The sequence below is a fragment of the Macrobrachium nipponense genome, chromosome 12 (assembly GCF_015104395.2).
Source record: "Macrobrachium nipponense isolate FS-2020 chromosome 12, ASM1510439v2, whole genome shotgun sequence".
Taxonomy (NCBI): Eukaryota; Metazoa; Arthropoda; class Malacostraca; order Decapoda; family Palaemonidae; genus Macrobrachium; species Macrobrachium nipponense.
Window position 1 is genome coordinate 42674708 of NC_087205.1, and position 21980 is coordinate 42696687.

General features: G+C 36.8%; 1 protein-coding gene across 1 annotated transcript in view; it reads left to right on the forward strand.

Moving 5' to 3' along the window:
- Window positions 1–11150: 11150 nt before the first annotated feature.
- The window catches only part of LOC135224787 (uncharacterized), a 100158-nt gene continuing 89328 nt past the window's right edge, over window positions 11151–21980 (forward strand). The window contains exons 1-2 of the mRNA XM_064264113.1: window positions 11151–11303; window positions 17792–17854. Of these exons, the coding sequence (XP_064120183.1) occupies window positions 11151–11303; window positions 17792–17854 (216 nt within the window). The remainder of the gene's footprint in view (window positions 11304–17791; window positions 17855–21980) is intronic.

Consider the following 21980-nt stretch of genomic DNA (forward strand, 5'->3'; position numbering starts at 1 on the left):
TTTATGCATTGGTATGATTCGTAATCTATGTGATTTGCACTGATTTTTTTTTTTTTATGTTGCTTAGTTCAAAGTGCAGTGAGATAAGGTTAGCGGTGCCATCAATGAAAGCACACCTAACATGCTCCTCGGACTGGTCAACATAACTACGTCTGCAGCATTGTGACAGTAGACCTAATAAGCTCAACAGTCATAATAACATTTTCAAAGTAGGAATATGAATTACAACCAGTTTTCTTTGAATGTTGAAGTTTATACTGTATTTAAGCTGCCTGTATGTTGCAAAATGTTTCATAGGCCAAAAGAAATAATCTACGCCTTCTGAGATGTAATCTGTTACTAATGAATTTATTTGTAGAGATTGCCTGTTCTTTGAGGAATACAATAGGAATATGAATTACAACCAGTTTTCTTTGAATGTTGAAGATTTAGGCTGTTTAAGCTGCCTGTATGTTGCAAAATGATTTATAGGCCTAAAAAATATTCTAAGCCTTCTGAAATTCAATCTATTACTAATGTTTTTATTTGTAAAGGTTACATGTTCTTTGAGGAATAAAAGATGATGATTTTGATTATATGGAGAATCTGGCTTATAAGTATATATTAATAGCAAGGCGTATGGAACACTTGTTTTCCAACTGGTTTAAAATATTATTTTCTTTAAAGTCCTTCTGCTCGCTTTTGGTGCATGATTTATTCTTTCATAAGGTAACTTGAAGTGCAAGAATGTGTAGATAACCTCATTTCCTTTCTGACCAGAAATTGTTAATAGAGACATGTGACTGTTAAGTGTAAAGTAAAGAAATCTAAAACTTTGGCTTTGACAAAAGAATAATTGCATGTGCGAATATTTAGTAGTATGCCTTCATTCTTTAAATATTTAAGAATTATAACAAATAATTATGTATGAAAATCCAACTATTCCTCTAACATATATAAAGTAAGTGTTTTCAAGATAATTTCATTGTCGCTACTCAGTGTAGACCTACTTATGTTACACCAGGTGGTTGTTGTTGCACCAACACTAATGATACGTCTCACACGCTCCCCTCACACGTTGATATCGGTGGGCGCATTCTACTTTTGTATATACACATTTACATTTTTTTTCCAGGATTGAGGTTTAAATGAAATCAAATAGGGCTATTTCAAATTTTATGCTTGCTTTGGAAGCATTATTAATGGTATGACAATTTTTTTCGTTTTTCTTTTATTTAATATTTGAACTGATGCTTGATGACTTCATTTGTTCAAATGCTTTAGCGATGTGTGAACGAAAGTTTCGAAAATGTTTCGAAAGAGTTTTTCTGAAATTTGCCTGCACGTGACATTTTCTTATAGTTTTGAAATATGTGACAAATTTCACTCTGATGAAACATATTATGGCCTTATTGTAGCAATAATCACATTTCCTCATTGAAATAATAGATAAATATGGAGCATGCTAGATTGCCAGTTAGTGAATTTTGAACGAAATTCTATGGAGTCATGTCGCAAGAGATTTAAGCATCACTGTACCTTATCTTGTTGTAAGAAATATAACATTTCCCACGTTTTCATAAAATTAATATTTCTGCGTTTTAAGAAATGTAATATTTCCCGTTTTAAGCAATGTAACATTTCCCGCTTTAAGAAATGTAACATTGCCCCCATTTAGAAATGTAACATCTCCCCTTTAAAAAATGCAACATTCCCCCCTTTGAGAAATGTAACATTTCCCCTTTAAGAAATGTAACATCTCCTCTTTAAGAAATGTAATATTTCCTTTTTAAGAAATATAACAATTCCCCTTTAAGAAATGTAACATCATCCTTTTGAGAAATGTAACATTTTATCCTTTAAGAAATGAAACATTCACCCCTTTAAGAAATGCAACACTTCCCCCCTAAAAAATGTGACATTACCAAGACCACCGAGTGACCGAGATAGAAAGCTTGTTCGATGTGACGTCATGGTGGTCCGACTCTCTGACCCGAGTGACTGGCGATTTACTTCCGACTCTCGATCTTCCTTCTCTTACCTCACTTGGACACGAGGTGTTTTCGCTGTTCCATTGTTTTATTTATGAACTGGAACATAAAACTTATATGGCATCATGAGGTAGCAACCCATGGGTACATCTAGAGTCCTTTTTTGGACCAACTTACTGTGGTAAGCAGATAAACTAGGCAATAAGTTCACTGCAACAGGTATTACTTATTTGACCTTTCTTTCTGGATGACTTTCGACTGCAATATAAATACAGTCTGCATTCTAGGTAGGAGTTGTGAGCAACAAGGTCAGGTAAAGAAAGACTGGTTTAGCCTACATTGAATTTTAGTAGGAATTCATGTCAACCAGGTATAGGCTAGCCTAAGTTAAGGAACTCCCAGTGTAGCCTAGCTAGTGGTGGGGAAATAGGCAAGTTTCCATTGACAGTAGTCAAAGGCATGGGACAAACCTTTTGGGCCTAGATGGGTTAGGGTGACAAAAAGTAGACTGGTATATTATTCTAAGGGTTACAGGTTTAAAACAGGAGCCTACATTAGAAATTTCACTAACCTAACCTCATTACATTACTAGGTTTCAGTGCTCATATATACACATAAAAATATTAAAAAACCATCTTTCTTCTTCCACAGGCAAAACTTCAGTACAGATTAATGAAATGCCATACTTATGCCACAATGCCCTACCTACAATTAAGCCTAACTGTGCAGCACATGCTTTTTTCATGTCACTGAAGTATGTCACTTAGGAGATCTCAAGATTCCTACAGAGGTTCATGATACAAATATCATAAAGCAGATATTCAATAACTCCAGATAGCTGATACTGCTGAATGCATTTCTAACACTGCAATATATATATTGCATTGCTGTTATAAAACTAGTTATTTCCTTTTTGGCAATAATTTTAGCTCTAGTTAATGACTGAATAAATTTGATTATTCATCAGAGTTGGTAATATTGTGTTTTTGTTATACTCATAGTTGTTCCCCTCAAAGTTACTGTACCATCAGGAGAGTGTTCTTTTTCAAACAGGTCTGCCCAGCATCATAACAAAAGGACTCAAATTTTCTGATGTACATTAAGAGTAAATGCAAAACATTACTACCCAATGACAAAATAGTGATACTGATGGCGGATGAAACTCACGTACTTATACCACATTTTCATTATAAGGGCAAAAATATTGTTGGTTCAGCCTTTGGCTATAGTGAAGCTGCAACAGGTGCATTTTACATTATGTTGAATAGGTAAAGTTAAGTTGCACAAATTCCCAATTAAAGCATAAAAGCTGATGTTCTGCACTGCACACTGAAGAAGGTAATTGTAGGCTTAGGAAAAATCAATTTTACATTGTTTTGCATTGTAACATCATAATGCTATCATTGGGAAAGCAATGTCCTATTTTCCCAGCATTCCACAGCTGTCTAAAGTGTATCCTCACCCATTTCAGAGTAACAAATGCCCTTTTTCGTGTGTTTCAGTAAAATTGTTAAAATATTTCAGGAATAATTGGCTTGGCCAGAAAGTTATAAATAAAACAATGAAATTACCTCAGTATGATGTCAATAATTTGGAAAACGAAATTCATTATGCACCATTCAGCCCTTTGAAAAACTTCATGATATAGATGTTTACTCTATGAACATTCATATAAACTATCATTAAAAGCATTATCTCCCTACACCTTTGAGAAACAAAATGTTCATTTAGTTTTACAAATATCCAATGAATATATCGTTCAAGCTTCACTAACTATTGGAAAAAATCACTCCCTTTTTATTCAGGATGCAAATGTCAAAATTTTACATTTGGTCTACAATCATGAATTTAAACGTTTAAATGTCAAAAGGTGAATAATAGATAAGCTGCCCAATAAGTAATGAAGGTTATAGTACAGAAAAACAGAGAAATTAACAATATGGGTTTCTACTAACGTTTCATTGAGTAATTGTTGTTCAAGAAAATAACTATTGTAGCCAAAGACAAAGTTTGAAAATTTAAATACCAAATAATGACTATGTAAGAGAGAATTATTTCATTCACATATAGTAGAAAGAACCATGTTTTTTGTGATGTAAACCTATGCACTGCCGTTTATTCTTTGGTAGACTGTATTTTAACTAAACAGATTGTTTTGGTTCAGCATTTTATATTAATCTTATAACTTGTGTTTCGACTAAGTATTATTTGGTGTACACTAATTAGTGTAGACGAGAAAATAAGTAAATTAATAACTGGCAGACCAAAAATGATAGATTTTGACGAGGGTTTGTTTACATTTCTTTCGTCTGGCAGCGTAGTCAGTGCTAGCAGCTCGGACCACCCTTGCTTACGTCACAAAACATCGAACAGGCCTTCTATCTCGGTGGTCTTGACATTACCCCTTTAAGAAATGTAACATTTAACCGTTAAAAATGTAACTGTTGTCCTTTTTTTAAGAAATGTTACGTTTCCCCCTTTAGGAAAATTAACATATCATACTTTTAAGAAATGCAACATTTCCCCTTTTAAGAAATGTTACATTATCCCCCTTTAAGAAATGTAACTGTTCTCCCTTTTTCAGAAATGTTGCATTTCCCCTTTTTAAGAAATGTATGAATATATTCTTTCAAGAGATGTAACATTTCGTCCTTTTAAGAAATTTAATATTTCCCCTTTAAGAAGTGTATTATTTCCCCCATAAGAAATATAACTATATTCCTTTTTAAAGCAATGTTACATTTCCACCTTTAAGAAATGTAAAATTTCCCCTTTAAGAAATGTTACATTTCCCCTTTATGAAATGTTACATTTCCCATTTTAAGAAATATAACATTTCCCCTTTACGAAATGTTACATTTCCCTTTTTAAAAATGTAACATTTCCCCTTCAAGAAATGTTGCATTTCCCCTTGTAAGAAATGTGGTATTTCCCCCTTAAGAAATGTAACTGTTTTCCTCTTATAAGAAATTTTATCGTTTCCCCTAAGGAATGTAACTGTTTTCCCTTTTTAAGAAATGTTACATTTCCCCCCTTTTTAGAAATGTAGTATTTCATCTCTAAGAAATTTAACATTTCCCCGTTTTAAGGAATGTAACATTTCCCTCTTTTAAGAAATTTAACTTTTTCCCGTTTGAAGAAAGTAATATTTCCTCCTTTAAGAAAGGTAACATTTCCCCCTTTAAGAAATGTAACATTTTCCCTTTTAAGAAATGTAACTATTCATTTTTATGAAATGCATCATTTCCCCATTTTAAGAAATGTAACATTTACCCTTTTTAAGAAATAAAATTTTCACCCGTTGTAAGAAACGCAACTTTCCCCGTGTCCTTCGAATCCCGGCCACTGAAACACTCGTTTCGACGGAGCGAATTTGATTAATCGCTGCTTTGTTTTAACATCAGGTCATTTGAGTGGAGGGCGATAAATGAAAAGTGTCAGAATTGATGGGATTCAATTGAATTTCACGCGCCGTGGATTGCGATTACATTTGTAACAGGGGGAGGAGAGGAGGGGCTAAGGGAAGGGGGAGGGGCGTGTTTAATGCGTCGAGATAACGTGATATTTGTTATGTTATTGTTATCATTTTTGTTGCTATAATTCTCGGTGAGGACTGATGGGTCATCATAACTCACAGTGTTGTAATTATATTAAATACCATACGACAACGTCGTTACCGTTTAGCAGATTTCAGAAGCTGATGACTTTGTATTAATGAGTTACTGCACTCTTGCATATGAGAGAGAGTGAGAGAGAATGGATGGATGGATGGATGGATGGATATCTGACTACTCAATATATATAACAGCGCATCGATCAAAATGATAAGAAGGAAACATCATTTTTAGGGGCTCTGATCGATTTGAGTGCCATTAGGTAAATGAGATTCCTACGCGTGCGTTCCTCTAGGCCCCAAGTATTAGCTTAACAGAATGTGACAGATTATAGTTTCATATCTAGTACATGGCAGATTTTATCGTAATTTTTTTTTTTTTAATTTATTTATTTTTTTCACTGTCGTCGAGTAAAGTGCATTTCGTTCCTTCAAATGATGGTGAGTTACTGAAGGAGTGCATTTTTTTTTACATAAAATACTGAAAGTATACACGATTTTGCAATAAAATAGTGTGGGTATGCGTGTTTTTTTAAATGTTTATTAAAGAATGCATATATTGTTTTCAAGCTTACAGAGGTATAGGCGGCATTTTTCTGTAATTGAAGTATAGACGCTTCATAAAGTCCCTATTATTATTATTATTATTATTATTATTATTATTATTATTATTATTTATTATTATTATTATTATTATTATTATTATTATATATAATATATATTTTTTTTTTTTTGCTCTGTCACAGTCCTCCAATTCGACTGGGTGGTATTTATAGTGTGGGGTTCCGGGTTGCATCCTGCCTCCCTTAGGAGTCCATCACTTTTTCTTACTATGTGTGCCGTTTCTAGGATCACACTCTTCTGCATGAGTCCTGGAGCTACTTCAGCCTCTAGTTTTTCTAGATTCCTTTTCAGGGATCTTGGGATCGTGCCTAGTGCTCCTATGATTATGGGTACGATTTCCACTGGCATATCCCATATCCTTCTTATTTCTATTTTCAGATTTTTGATACTTATCCATTTTTTCCCTCTCTTTCTCTTCAACTCTGGTGTCCCATGGTATTGCGACATCAATGAGTGATACTTTCTTCTTGACTTTGTCAATCAACGTCACGTCTGGTCTGTTTGCACATATCACCCTATCCGTCCTGATACCATAGTCCCAGAGGATCTTTGCCTGATCGTTTTCTATCACTCCTCAGGTTGGTGTTCGTACACTTATTACTGCAAGGTAGCTGATGTTTCTTGCACAGGCTCCAGTGGAGGGCTTTTGCCACTGAATCATGGCTCTTTTTGTACTGGTTCTGTGCAAGTGCCGGGCATTCGCTTGCTATGTGGTTTATGGTTTCATTTTTTCGTATTGCACTTCCTACATATGGAGAGATTGTTATTTTCCGTCTATCGTTCTTTGAACATATCTGGTTCTTAGGGCCTGATCTTGTGCCGCTGTTATCATTCCTTCAGTTTCCTTCTTTAGCTCTCCCCTCTGTAGCCGTTGCCATGTGTCATCGCTGGCTAGTTCTTTAGTCTGTCTCATTGTATTGTCCGTGCATTGGTTTGTTGTGACAGTCCTCTGTTCTGGTCTGTCATTGTCCTGTCTCTGTATATTTCTGGGTCTTCGTCTACTTTTATTAGTCCTTCTTCCCATGCACTCTTTAGCCACTCGTCTTCACTGGTATTCAGATATTGCCCCAGTGCTCTGTTCTCGATGTTGACGCAGTCCTCTATACTTAGTAGTCAGTCCTCTATACTTAGTAGTCCTCTCCCTCCTTCCTTTCGTGTTATGTATAGTCTGTCCGTATTTGCTCCCTGGTTTTCTGATCTATGCTGCGGAGTTCTGCCTTCGTCCATTCCACTATTTCCTGCGCTGTATCTGATTACTGGCACTGACCCATGTGTTTAATGGCTTTTATCATTATTTCCGGCGTTGAGTTTGACTTGAGTATGGCCTTGAGTCTCTGCATATATTCTTTCCTGATCGTGTCCTTCATCTCTTGGTGTTTTATATCCCCTCCTTCCATTATTCCCAGGTATTTGTATCCTGTCTCATCTATGTGTTTGATGTTGCTCCCATCTGGTAGCTTTATCCCTTCAGTTCTCGTTACTTTGCCTTTTTGTATGTTGACTAAGGCGCATTTTTCTATTCCAAACTCTATCCTGATGTCCCCAGATACAATGCTTACAGTCTGGATTAGGGTATCTATTTCCTTGATGCTCTTACCATACAGTTTGATGTCGTCCATGAACATCAGATGGTTGATTCTGTGCCTCTTTCTCGAGTTGGTACCCGGCATCCATCTTCTGTAGTACTTTTGTCATGGAATCAAAATGGCTACTACGACAGTAGTGGGGACAGTGAGTCGCCCTGGAAGATCCCTCTCCTATTATTATTATTATTATTATTATTATTATTATTATTATTATTGACAATCAAAAGCCACAGTAGTGTTAAAATATATTATTGTACAATGGTAAAAAATACTTTCGGATAATGCTCCGTATCCCTCTTCAGTCCTACGGACGGTCAAGCAATGGAGGGAGCGTTACAACAGTGAAAAAAAAAAAAAAAAAAATGGTTCAAGGCGGATGGATTTAAGAGTTGGTCAGGTAATCCCCGTTCGGTTGTTTCTGTTGGTGAGACGGCTAGAACGGCGAAGATGACTGAGGTTACTACAGCTTCAAGTCATGGCACCGATGGAGTGTCTGCTCAGCTGGAATCACCTGAACGACCACTTTCGCCGTTCCAGCCGTCTCGCCTTAACAGAAACAACCGAACGGGGATTACCATGACCAACACTTAAATCCATCCGCCTTGAACCAGTGTTTTTATTTTTTTTTTGTTTTTTTTTTTTTTTTCCACTGTTGTAACGCTACCTCTATTGCTTGACCGTCAGTAGGACTGAAGAGGGATACGGAGCAGTATCCGAAAGTCTCTCCTTGTATTTTTTATCATTGTACATATATTTTAACACTACTGTGGCTTTTGATTGTCAATATTATAGCCTCGTTACGGAGGTTCCTTAGTTCATTATTATTATTATTATTATTATTATTATTATTATTATTATTATTATTATTGTACTTAGGAAGCAGACCCTCTCTCAAGCATACTTTATTAAAAGTAATGGCTACTTCAGCAGCATTACACTTGTAGAGATTCTTCTCTATTTTCCGAATAGCGGCTTTTTCCGTGCTACTTAGACAGGCTAGTAGAGCGCCTATGGAGGTCATGATCAAATACAGAGTCAAAATTGGTGTATATATTTGAATTTTACAGATAAACTATGATACCATAGTTATCAAAGTCATTAACGATATATATATATATATGTCTCTCTCTCCTCTCTCTCTCTCTCTCTCTCTCTCTCTTTCTTGAAGCAAGCGAGCTTTCGTCTGGAGCTGCCAGACATCCTCGGGCTGGGAAGCTGAGGGTGGACTGATCTTGAAGCGGTGTCCGTCCTCGTTTATATTTGGAGTTGGACAGCAGGGGGGTCTGCCCCATGCTGATCTACTATTGGCTGGTGGCGGAAGGTCTTCGTTTTCGTTGGTGGGTGGAACCGGGTCCCAAGCCACTTTCCATGCGGTGCTGGTTGCGATACTGTAAGTCCTGCAGCCGCCTAGACCTCCTTAGCGGCGCGGTTTACGTCGATGGGCGTTTATTTCGCTAGCTGCGGGACGTCACGGCTAACTTGATTATGATTGGCTGCGGGAGTATCTCGTTCGGGGGCGTCGTCTTCCGTGGAGTTGTCGTGCTCGGTGGTGTCATTGTTGGTGGCAGGTCTTCTCATACTCGTAGGGAGGGAGAATTCTTCCAGCGGTCGTATTTTAGTGTAGGTTTTACTTGCTGGATGAGAAGAACGCCATCCAGCAGGCGTAACCGACGGCATCAGGGCCTTCCCGATGATCTTCGTGTTTGGATGATCACATCCCGGGAGATGGCCTCTTGATGTTTGGTGCGTGCGTGATTTTTGATAGCCCCCTCTTGGGCGTGGCACGAGAGTCTCTTCGACAGGCGCATGGTAGTCATACCAACGTATCGCCGCTGCAAACCGCGGACTGGGCATGTATATTGGTACACCACATGCGTCTGCTTCAGGGGGTCTCGTACCTGTGGAGAGGGGTTTATTTTTCATAATAAGGTCGCGCGTCCTCCGATTCTGGTAGTAGATAATTAGGTCGATATTTTTGGTGTCGTCGGTCGGGGATACATTTTCAGAAATAATTTTCTTGACTGAGTCCTCTTCTTCACGGTAATGTGAGCTCATGAAGGCTTTATAATACAGCTTGATAGTATCCTGGGGGCGGGGTTGACACCACCGAGCACGACAACTCCACGGAAGACGACGCCCCGAACGAGATACTCCCCGCAGGCCAATCATAATCAAGTTAGCCGTGACGTCCCGCAGCATAGCGAAACGCCCATCGACGTAACCGCGCCGCTAAGGAGGTCTAGGCGGCTGCAGGACTTACAGTATCGCAACCATCAACGCATGGAAAGTGGCTTGAGACCCGGTTCAAGCCACCAATGAAAACGAAGACCTTCCGCCACCAGCCAATAGTAGATCAGCATGGGGCAGACCCCCTGCTGTCAACTCCAAAATTATAAACCGAGGACGGACACCGCTTCAAGATCAGTCCACCCTCAGCTTCCCAGCCCGAGGATGTCTGGCAGCTCCAGACGAAAGCTCGCTTGCTTCAAGAAAGAGAGAGAGAGAGACATATATTATATATATATATATCGTTAATGACTTGATAACTATGGTATCATAGTTTATCTGTAAAATTCAAATACATACACCAATTTTGACTCTGTATTTGATCATGACCTCCATAGGCGCTCTACTAGCCTGTCTAAGTAGCACGGAAAAAGCCGCTATTCGGAAAATAGAGAATAATCTCTACAAGTGTAATGCTGCTGAGTAGCCATTACTTTTAAGAAAGTTATTTTATAAATTATTATTATTATTATTATTATTATTATTCAGAAGATAAAACTTATTCATACGGAACCAGCCCACAGGGGAGATTGACTTTAAATTCAGGCTTCCCGAGAATGTGGCGTTGAAGAGGAAGGAGGAAGAGGATGAAGAGGTAAAGAAGAAAAGCTAAATTCATAAATTAATAATAGATAGGTATAGGGTTGTATGAGGGAGAATAGTGTTTATGTAAATAGCAGCACATTCGTTGAAGAGCTTTTTATTTCTATTAAGTTACTTGAGTCATTCTATTAAAGTTTACACCTTTTCCAAGTGAATAGGATAAAAAAAAGTGGTCTGTTTTCTTTTAAACTAAAAAGGAAATACATTCTGGAAGCAAAGTTTGCTTTCTCATTTTGCATTTTAGACCTCTTCGTTGAGCATAATTTGTAAAATGTAAGAGTCGATTTACGTATATGTCATTTTAAGAAATACTGCTCGTTTTCTTTACATATTTATTGTGGCCTTCCAACGTCGCCATGACAAACATTTCACCCAATGAAAGAATCGAAATATTCTTTTGAACTCTTACGCTCCATTTTAAACCTTTCCTCCCCCTTTTTCCTCTCAAAGCCCCGTTGTCTGTACACAATGGAAAACAGCAACGATAAACAACAACAAAGAGCTTCGCCCAACAACAATCATGGGAGTCCTGTTTCACCGGAACAGTACAGCAGTGTAACGGTGCAACTGCAGACTTTTAAAAGTTACCGAATCCCCGGAAACAGCCCTGGAAAGCTTGTGGTTTGTTGTCGCCGCTCCTCAATTTGTATGGTAATGAACATCAGTTTGAGAGAGAGAGAGAGAGAGAGAGAGAAGGGGGGGGGGGGTTGGGGGAAACGAGGGGAGGGTAAACTTAAATTCAGTTTCTTTCCTGGAGAGAGAGAGAGAGAGAGAGAGTAAATTCAATTGAATTTCCTTAGGAGAGAGAGAGAGAGAGAGAGAACTAATTGACGAAACAGTTGGATATATTTTTGCCTCCTTGACCGTTTGTTTATTGTTGTCTAAATTCTGTTTACTAAGTAACGTAACTGTCCCGTTACCAATAACAGTAATAAATCAATAAGTTTGTTATTGCATCATACTTATGTAAAATGCATTAGATTAGATATCCTTCAAGTTCTCGTTGAAGAGGCGAAGATGGTGAAAGGTGCTGTGGAGACCCCTTTGGCTATTTCAACATCACAGCATTTTCATTTGCTGATTCACATGAACTGTTTTTTATGAGGACATTGGGCTCCATTATTTCGTTATACCTATTTATTTCACTCCTCGCTCATTTCCTATCTTCTTTCTGTCTTATTTCATATTCGTTCATTATTTGATATGAAATAAAACTAGATCCCTATCAACGGCGGGAGTGAGTCACTGAACGACTGCCTCCACTTCTGGCGGCGTCAGTGTCACAAGTCTTTCACTTCTTATCGGAATTTGAACTTAAAGGCGACTTCTATCAGTTCCATCATCTATTTTCCACTGTTTTCTTTTATTTTGTTATAAGTTTCTTTTCATCATCAAATTTGATGGCTTTATTCGTCTGCAGTTCTAAAAACGCTTCCAAAGTTTATCCCGTCATGTTTAAACATGATTGTTAGTGAGATGAAAACACCATGACTTTTTTGTGAATTCTGAAAACACTATCAACCTAAATCAAATTTTTTTTTTTTTTTTTTTTTTTTTTTTTTTTTTTTTGCAGTTTTACATTGTTTGCCAATTTAACATTTGCTGCCTTTTTAAAAAGAAATTATCTGCATTGAAATACACTATGACTCATTTTTTTATATTCATTGAGTTTTACACTTTAATTTCTATTATTTCCTGATACTTGTCAAAACCCAACTAGCATTTCAAAATCAATCAAGTTTATTCAGCTACTACAAACATGCTTATTCAGATACCATACAAACAGCCCATTTGTATTTAATACCTGCATACATCTTTTTGTTCTGTACAGACTTGTTGCAAACCACTTATGCACGATTCAACATACCCATTTCAATGACCATTGCAAACAGGCCTTTGTATCTAATATCTGCAAACAGCTTTATTTCCTATGAAGGCTGCATGCATCCCATTTATATTTATACACGATTCATACGCGTATGAAATCCTCTCTTTCGAAATCTAGAGCAAACGAAAGTGCTAAATCTATTAGGATAACCTCGCCTACCTGAGCAGACACAGGTAAATATGCATATCGTTTGCAAATGCCCTCCCGTCTTGTTGGCAAAGATGCTTCAAGGTTTGAGGGCCGCTGACTGGTGTTCCAAATATTGACAGAAAGAGAGAGAGAGAGAGAGAGAGAGAGGGAGAGGGTGTGGTTGGGATGGATGGAAGTGATTTAGTTGTTTGAGATGGAGCCAAAATAGTGACATCAAAACTCTCTCTCTCTCTCTCTCTCTCTCTCTCTCTCTAGTGGCGTAAAAACCTCTCTCTCTTCCTCTCTGCCGATGACACCAAATTATCGATCCATGTTATTTGTTCAGCGCTGAAAGAATCTGGTCCCCGATACCAACGGCCGCCTCAATAAAGGATATTTTCCCGGACTCATTTGTAAAGTGAAACTTACAATATTATTTTAGTTTCCCATTAAAACTCGTCTTATTGATTGATGTTGACGTAGTTCTGGCGATACACCTTTGAAATTCTTTATTAGGGCGACACAGAATAGATCTTCCCGCCCACCCCCTCACATCCTGCTTATTTGCGTCGTTGAGCGCGCGCGTGTGCGAATGTATGATGATATGTTTTTGTGGGCCCACCCCTAGGTTTTGCATGCGTTGAATAGTACGCCTCTGAGCGCGTGTGTGAGTATTTGATTACTCGCAGTTGTGATTTTTGTATGTAAGCAAAGACTGGTGGACATTTGTGTGCTTGTGTTTTATGTATGTGTATCTGTTTGTTTGGTCATGGGAGATTATACGTTGTGTGTGCAGCACGTTTTAAGAGATGCATTGTTTAAAACTTTGTTCACATGTTGCGTATGTGTTTGTACGAGTTTACATGTGTATGTTTGTGTTAAATCATATGTTTGTGTGTGTTTGTTTTGATGTATGTGTATATGTTTGTCCATGGACCGTATGTGCGTTTGTGTTCATGTTTTTGTATGGCCGCACTGCACACAGTTTGTTAGCGTTCGCCATGTTTGTGCGCGTTTGTTTATATGTATGTGTAAATGTTTGGCCACTGGCGTTTGTGTTTTGTGTACATGTTTTATAAGCTGCAACGTACAACACTGTTTGTTCACGTGTTGCATATGTTTTTGTGGGAGATTGTATACGCGTATGTGCATTAGAGCAAACGTGCGCTTCTAGATGCACAAACACTAATGTCGACAGTCACTAGTTCAAGTTTTGTAAATGCCTCTTCATCCGTTTGTGCGAGATCCTGTTTGCGTACTCGTTGTTTGTGTCCTTATGAAGAACACAAAGTCACATCTCCAAGGACAGAAAATTCAGGTCCTTGATGTCCGGTCTCTGGAAACGTCCTTGGCGACGCAAAAGCCAAGGTCACTGACTCCGGATAAATCTATTTCGAAAAGATCAGAGGTCATCTTTGTGGGTCTCTCAAGTTGGGTCGACCTTGGCGATTTCGCCCTTGGAAATGGCTAGCTTACGGCCTTTGTGTGCGTGTATGTGTGTGTTTGTAGATAGGTGTGTGTATATATGATACCATATATAGATACGTATATATATATATAGTATATATCTCTATATATATATAGTATATATATATATATATATATATATATATATATACACTATCTCACAAACTACACACACACACACACAAAGGCCGTAAGCTAGCCATTTCTAAGGGCGAAATCGCCAAGGTCGACCCAACTTGAGAGACCCACAAAGATGACCTCTGATCTTTTCGAAATAGATTTATCCGGAGTCAGTTGACCTTTGGCTTTTGCGTCGCCAAGGACGTTTCCAGAGACCGGACATCAAGGACCTGAATTTCTGTCCTTGGAGATGGTGACTTTGTGTTCTTCATAAGGACACAAACAACGAGTACGCAAACAGGATCTCGCACAACGGATATATATATATATATATATATATATATATATATATATATATATATATATATATATTATATATATATATATAATATATATATATATATATATATATATATATATATATATATATATATATATATATATATATATATATATATAATATATATATATCTATATATATATAGTATATATATGTATATATATATATATATATATATATAATATATGTGTGTGTGTGTGTGTGTGTGTGTGTGTGTGCGTGTGTGTGTGTGTAATTATGTATCTGAGGTTATATTTCATACGATTTACAGAAATGTTGCTTTAGAGTCAGTGCGGCACTTAAATATTGTTTATTTATTGGTACAGGGTTTTACCCCCACCAAAATATGAGGCTTGCAAGAGGCTTCTGTTAGTGCAAACTCTCTCCTCTCTCTCTCTCTCTCTCTCTCTCTCTCTCTCTCTCTCTCTCTCTCTCTCTATGGGAAACACATCGTCCCCAATTATCGAGGCTGGGTCCAACTTGCCATGGCGTGGTGGCTGAGCGCTTAACCTCTTAACATTTTTGTCAGCTTTGCCAATTGCGAGTAATAGCCCCAGATCGTAAGTAGAACTTCTCGACTGGCCTCCTCTCTTTTCTTTTTCCTTTATTTCCTTTCTTTTCTTTCTCCTTTTTTATTTTTCCATTTTCATTTTTACGCTTTTCGTTAGCCCGATTCATACCGGGAGATGCAAATAGTTCTGGAAAGTGATGGTTATTATTTTTACTACTACTTCTACTTCTACTCCTACTATATTATTATTATCTTTTTAACTTATATATATATATATATATATATATATATATATTATATATATATATATATATATATATATATTAAATCAGTCTTCGACTGGGTGGGTTTTAATAGTGGAGTTCCGGGTTGCATCCTGCCCCCTTAGGAATCCATCACTTTTCTTACCATGTGCGCTGTTTCCAGCAGCACACTCTTCTGCATGAGTCCTGGAGCTACTACAGCATCTAGTTTTTCCATGTTCCTTTTCAGGGATCCCGGGATCGTTCCTAGTGTTCCTTTGATTTTGGGTACAATTTCCACTGGCATATCCTATATACTTCTTACTTCTATTTTCAGGTCTTGATACTTATCAATTTTTTTCTTTTCTCTCTCGCCCCCTCTTGTGTCACATGTTATTGCGATATCAATGATTGTCAATCAGCGTCACGTCTGGTCTATTGGCACGTATCCCCCTATCTTTCTGATACGATAGTCCTAGACTAAAGGATCTTTGCCTGATCCCTTTCTATCACTCCATCAGGTTGTTGTTCATTCCAATTATTACTGGAAGCTAGCTTAAGTTTCTTGCACAGGCTCCAGTGGAGGGCTTTTGCCACCGAATCTTGCCTCTTTTTGTACTGGCTCTGTGCAAGGGCCGGACATTCGCTTGCTATGTGGTTTATGGACACGTCTTTCATATTGCACTTCCTGCATATGGGTGAGAAGTTGTCTCCATCTCTTGTTCTTTGGATATATCTGGTTGTTAGGGCCTGATCTTGTGCCGCTGTTAGCATTCCTTCTGTTTCCTTCTTGAGTTCTCCCCTCTGTAGCCATTATTATTATTATTATTATTATTATTATTATTATTATTATTATTATTATTATTATTATTATTATGCAATGCATTGTATGTCAAATAAATTTTGGCTTCAGCCTTCCATACTACATTGTTGTCCGTCGAAAGCCAGAAAGAGTTGTAGATGCCAGGGGAAAGAATTTGGTTGGAGGGGGACAAAGATTGTCAATACCTAATTAATGGAGGACACAACAAATTGATGGAGTATAGTCGTTGTGCTTTCGAGAATTTTCTCGTCTATAGGCATTATTGATCCATGAATAAGCTTAGTCGGCATTTGATGTTGGCATATCTTAATACTTGTTTTACGATTAAAAGTTACAGATTATCGAAGAGAAACATTTACTTAAAAAACTTTTATTCATATCTTATTTAAATTCAAGGTTCGTAAAGTTAACACAAGTTGAAATCTTTACGCCTTACATTCACCTGGACTTCATTCTTGAAGTAGGAATCTCTCTCTCTCTCTCTCTCTCTCTCTCTCTCTCTCTCTCTCTCTCTGCGAAGGACATAAAAGAGAAGAGATCAGATACATTGCGGTGTTCTCGCCTTATCTCTCATGCAAAAGCAAACTAATTCTGTCGGGATTATGCATTATGCAAGCACTGTGCTTAGTGCAGCGGTTAAATGATTATTGTTTAAGCTCGGTACAAAATGTACCTAGGTTTTTTGTCGTTTTTGGCTGAGGTGGGGGAGGGGGGCCGGATGAGGGAAGGGGAATAGGAGGCGGAGGGGGAGAAGGGTGAGTCCTCACCCCACCCCCAGCAACTTATTTGTAATTGTAAATCAGCTTCTCGTGACGCCTGCTCTCTAAATCTGCATATTTCTCTTCGCTATCTGGTGCGTGTGGTGGGAAGGTTTTTTTTTTTTTTCTTCTTTCTAATCACGTCTGAGGTTTTTTGTTGGTTTTTGTAATATTGTTCGTATCATGTCTTAACTTTTTATTTGTAATATGCAAATAGATGATTTGTTTTTTATACTTTTTTGCTTGTTTTTCTATAATTTTATTGGTCTAAATATTTAGTTCTTTATTTTCATTTTTTAAATTACTGCATTTAATGTTTATATATGAATATATATATATATATATATATATATATATATATATATATATATATATATATATATATATATATATATATATATATACATATACATGCGTAAATATTACGGCTAACAGACGATAAGGACAGTAAGGTCTTGAAAGCCAGCAAATTTTTTATAAATGAAAATCTCCTTTAGATACCATCCTATTTAAATTATGTCCTGTTTATTCATGCATTGTTTTTATATCTGCTTACTATTTTTGTAGAAAGAAACGTTTAAGGTACGTGGAAAAAAAGATATACTACTGAATATTAATGGCTAAATAACTTAAGTATGCAAAAGGAAAAAACCTTATTGAGAACTGGGCGGTAAGTAACGTCCTTAAGACCAGCAGTACTCTCCGTTACGTCCGTACTTTACAATACCGTCATTTCTGACGGGCGGGAGAAGTACAGTATTGTATCACAATGTATATATGAAACTATTGTTGTACAATTTCATTAATGCAATTTTTTCCTTCTTTTTACAGCTGAATCTGACGGGTCTTCTAGTGTTGTGTTTCATCAGAAGAAAAAATAGATTCTCCATACTGGTAAGTAGATTTTGCCCCTCCTCTCTCTCTCTCTCTCTCTCTCTCTCTCTCTCTCTCTCTCTCTCTCTCTCTCATTAGAAACTAAATTTACTTTATAACACTACGTTTTACTATGTAGGTTATACCTTCCTGTGGTAATCATTTGTTTGCTAATATTCTCTCTCTCTCTCTCTCTCTCTCTCTCTCTCTCTCTCTCTCTCTCCTTACCGAATTAGAAACCAAACCCCAATTTTAATTATGCATTTGATTATCCAGGTTATATGCTTATCTATACGTATAGAAAACAAACACTAAAATTCTTCAAATCTTCAGGAAACTTTTTTAGGTGACAGTATGATGAGGGAATAAAAAGGATACCTGATTTTCTTTCGTTGGGAGAAAGGTGTAGGAGGGGGAGGGTGTGTGGGAGGGGGAGGGGGAGAGCTTTAAATGAACTTTTGTGAGTGGGTGGGAATTTTACAAGGTCGGTTCTACAATGGTCGTCGCTACGTTCCAGAGCTGCTCTGCTCTGCTCTGTTCTAAAGTGCTTTATATTCTGCTAGGGAGATTTTGCTCTCTCTCTCTCTCTCTCTCTCTCTCTCTCTCTCTCTCGATCTACCTACATAAGTTTGTAAAAACCTTTGGATTCCTACTTTATCAAAGAAAGTTGTAGGCGTGTGCGTGTAAGTGCGCGTGGGAGTAAGTGGGTGTTTCTGTACTGTGGCATTACAAAAAAAATTATTTGAATATTATACATTTACTGTAAGTAACATTTCATCATTAATTTCAGTACATACATACATACATAACTTATATATATATATATATATATATATATATATATATATATATATATATATATATAAAGGTTTCTTTGCCACGAAGGAAAAAAATGAAAAGCGAGATAGCCGAGTACTTTCGGTCCTATTCGAATAGGACGAAAGTACTCGGCTATCTCGCTTTTTCATTTTTTTCCTTCGTGGCAAAAAAAACCTTTATTTATACATAGCATCACGTTTTATATACTTCGTGATCAAGTTATTCATATTATATATATATATATATATATATATATATATATATATATATATATATATATATATAAACGCATAGTAGCACCATTTAGAATGTACAAACCCATTCACTCTAGGAATTTAGCAGATAAATATCTCATACGGTTTAATCCCACCCCATCTGGAGCATTAATACGCCATTCAAAAACTTTTGCAACATGTAAATAATTTTCACTATACTTGTGAACAGCGATGAATATGCCATTCATGCCTCTTCGTCTGGCATGAATTTGAAGTGAACGCCATCAACTGAAGGCAGTCCAAACGAAGCTCGGGTAGCGAAAGCTTGACATAATTTTCTACATAATTCTACTCAGAACTCTCCCAAAAATTTCAGTTACATTGTCATATGAATGTGAAAATGAAAACACTGTGATGTTAATTATGAATTCTTCAATTGCAGTAAATCTGCATTGCAGGACATCGACGGAAGTCATTCATTTTCATTTCGAACAAGAGGGAAGTTTTAAGTTGCTGATTAGATTCTCGTATGACGGAATCGGGTCTGGTAGGTCAAATGCTGGATGCTTTTCGTGATACTTTCTCCAGCATCTGCTTCGTTGTTTTTGTACAGTTATTGAGACTCGGTCGGTCCTTTTGTCTTAAAACATGAGGACGCTTTGATGAAATTGAGTGATTTTATTCATCAGTGCGTTTCACTGTTCATTATTAATACACTAGCATATACTGATAGTGATCGTATTCATTTGATTTAGTATATAATGTGTAATTTACATTATGTTGCTACCCTAATAATTCTCTTAATTGATGACACTCCAAAGATTTATTTTCATGAAGATTGAATTAGAAAATGATAAATTTTATGCATAATGAAGTTTTAAAAGTATATTAGTTTTCAGAAGGTAGATTGCAAAGCACACAAAAAGTTCACAATGCCTCTTTTTCAAAACAAGTTTGGAGACCTTAATGTCCTCTTGTCACTCATAAAAAGTGAAGAAGAAGAAGACGAAGAAGGAGGAGAAGAAGAAGAAGACGAAGAAGAAGAGTGCGAAATTTTGACGTGTTAGCCTATTCTAATAAGAATAATACTAAATGACAATGTCGACACTTAAACTGCTATTAATAGTATTCTACAAAAGTCTGTATCTGTAGATACTTCATTTCCACCCTCACATTCGATGGTCATTTTAGATCTCGCGAATGAATTCTCTTTAAGAAATTGATTTCAGAATGCATGAATATTTTACCCATTACAATTTGGACCAGTAATTGATTGCAGGTTTCTCAGTTTTTCTGTTCACCAGTTTCACGCAAAGGACACAAACAAGGCTGTGCAGGAAGTCGGCAAAATTGGATTTTGACAAATATTGACAGAATAACCTTTTATGGGTAACATGGTGTTACTGATATTATGTCACAGAGCAGAAGCAGTATAAGAATAATAGTAGTAGTAGTAGTGGTAGTAGTAGTAGTAGTAGTAAATTGTATTGCTAAATAATAATAGTAATATGTATTGCACGCAAATTTGTTCTTTATCTCATAAAGATAAATAATAATAATAATAATAATGATTTTTATTTCGCATACATATTGAACACAAGTGCTTAAAAACGTGAACGTAAATTGTTCTTTATTCACATAAGAATAAAAGTAAATAAATAAATAAATCGATATATAGAGAGAGTAAGCCTCGGACGTGGTGTCCCTAATTGTGATCTACAACTTTTGTCCGGTGATAGGCCTAAGGACTTTTTTTTCTCTCTCTCTCTCGCCGGGATTAGTGCGCCCGTTTTTGTTTATCGTCGTAGTGTTGCTGACTCGTAGGGCGTTCAATTTTACGCCTTTATCAGGTCTAGTATCTACTGATATAATACAGAGGCAATTATTTCTCTTGTTTTATTTGATGGGTGTAATTGTATTAAGTATATATATATATATATATATATATATATATATATATATATATATATATATATATATATATATATATATATATATATGTCCTTACAAGTATTAGACACATTTAAATACATGTCATTCAGAGGGGATAGTCTCTCTCTCTCTCTCTCTCTCTCTCTCTCTCTCTCTCTCTCTCTCTCTCTCTCTCTCTCCCTCACACACACAACACACACACACACACACTAACGAGCAGGACTAGTTTGTAATCGTCTCGGTAGAATTGTAACCTTTGAAACATCCGGGATTAAGTGAGATTTGTGTCTGCATCAGTGACGCACTTGAGCTGAACCTTGATGGGTAATTAGCGTGTTGTGTTTGGCCTATTTACGATAACGAAGGATATCATAGCTGACCATAACACCCCCTCTCCATCTTGGTTGGGGGTTAGGGGGGAGGGTTGGTTTGGGTATTGCAAAAACTCTACATTACCTCATTATCATCTAGGATCATTTTGGGGAAGTCCTATTAATTATCGGTGGCTGTTCGGTCGCTCAGAGGGGATCCTTTTGTCATTTGGTTCTGATTTTCATCAAATGTAAAATTGAAGATTATTGTATAACAGTTTTTTCATAATTAGCACATAAAATACACCATATCACTTTGCAACGGCCATCAAATTATCCATCATAATTATGCTGAAATTCGACGCGAATCGGAATGACTTCGCTCATTGGCTAAAATGATGAATGTGCCTTTGAAGAGAAATTCTTATAAATTTCCATGACATCCGGTCAGGTATGAACATAAAGTATATATTGATTCGTCATGCATGACGTTACAGTTTCCATCGTAACGTAAATTTACAATTATTTACGATCACAAAGCCGTCAGTCGGTTTCTGACCGTCTACTCGAATTCCTTCATTAGTAAAAGCAGGTTGGCTCAGATTGAGCCGATGAGATTCGTAAACATTTAGGGTGTGAAAGGTAAGGTGTTGGGGCCTGCTGTAGACCTCAGGACTGACCAATAGGTATAAACTTTTGGTCAACTTAATCGTACAATTTTAAGCCCCAGAGCATCATTTTAACACTTGTACTGGCCTATACAATTTAGTCGTTGTTTTAGGTAACAATGACAAGTAAAAGTTCCTCTTACAGTCATCAGAACTATAAACTGTCAGTATAAAAAATACCTAGATTTATTAGGATGTATGT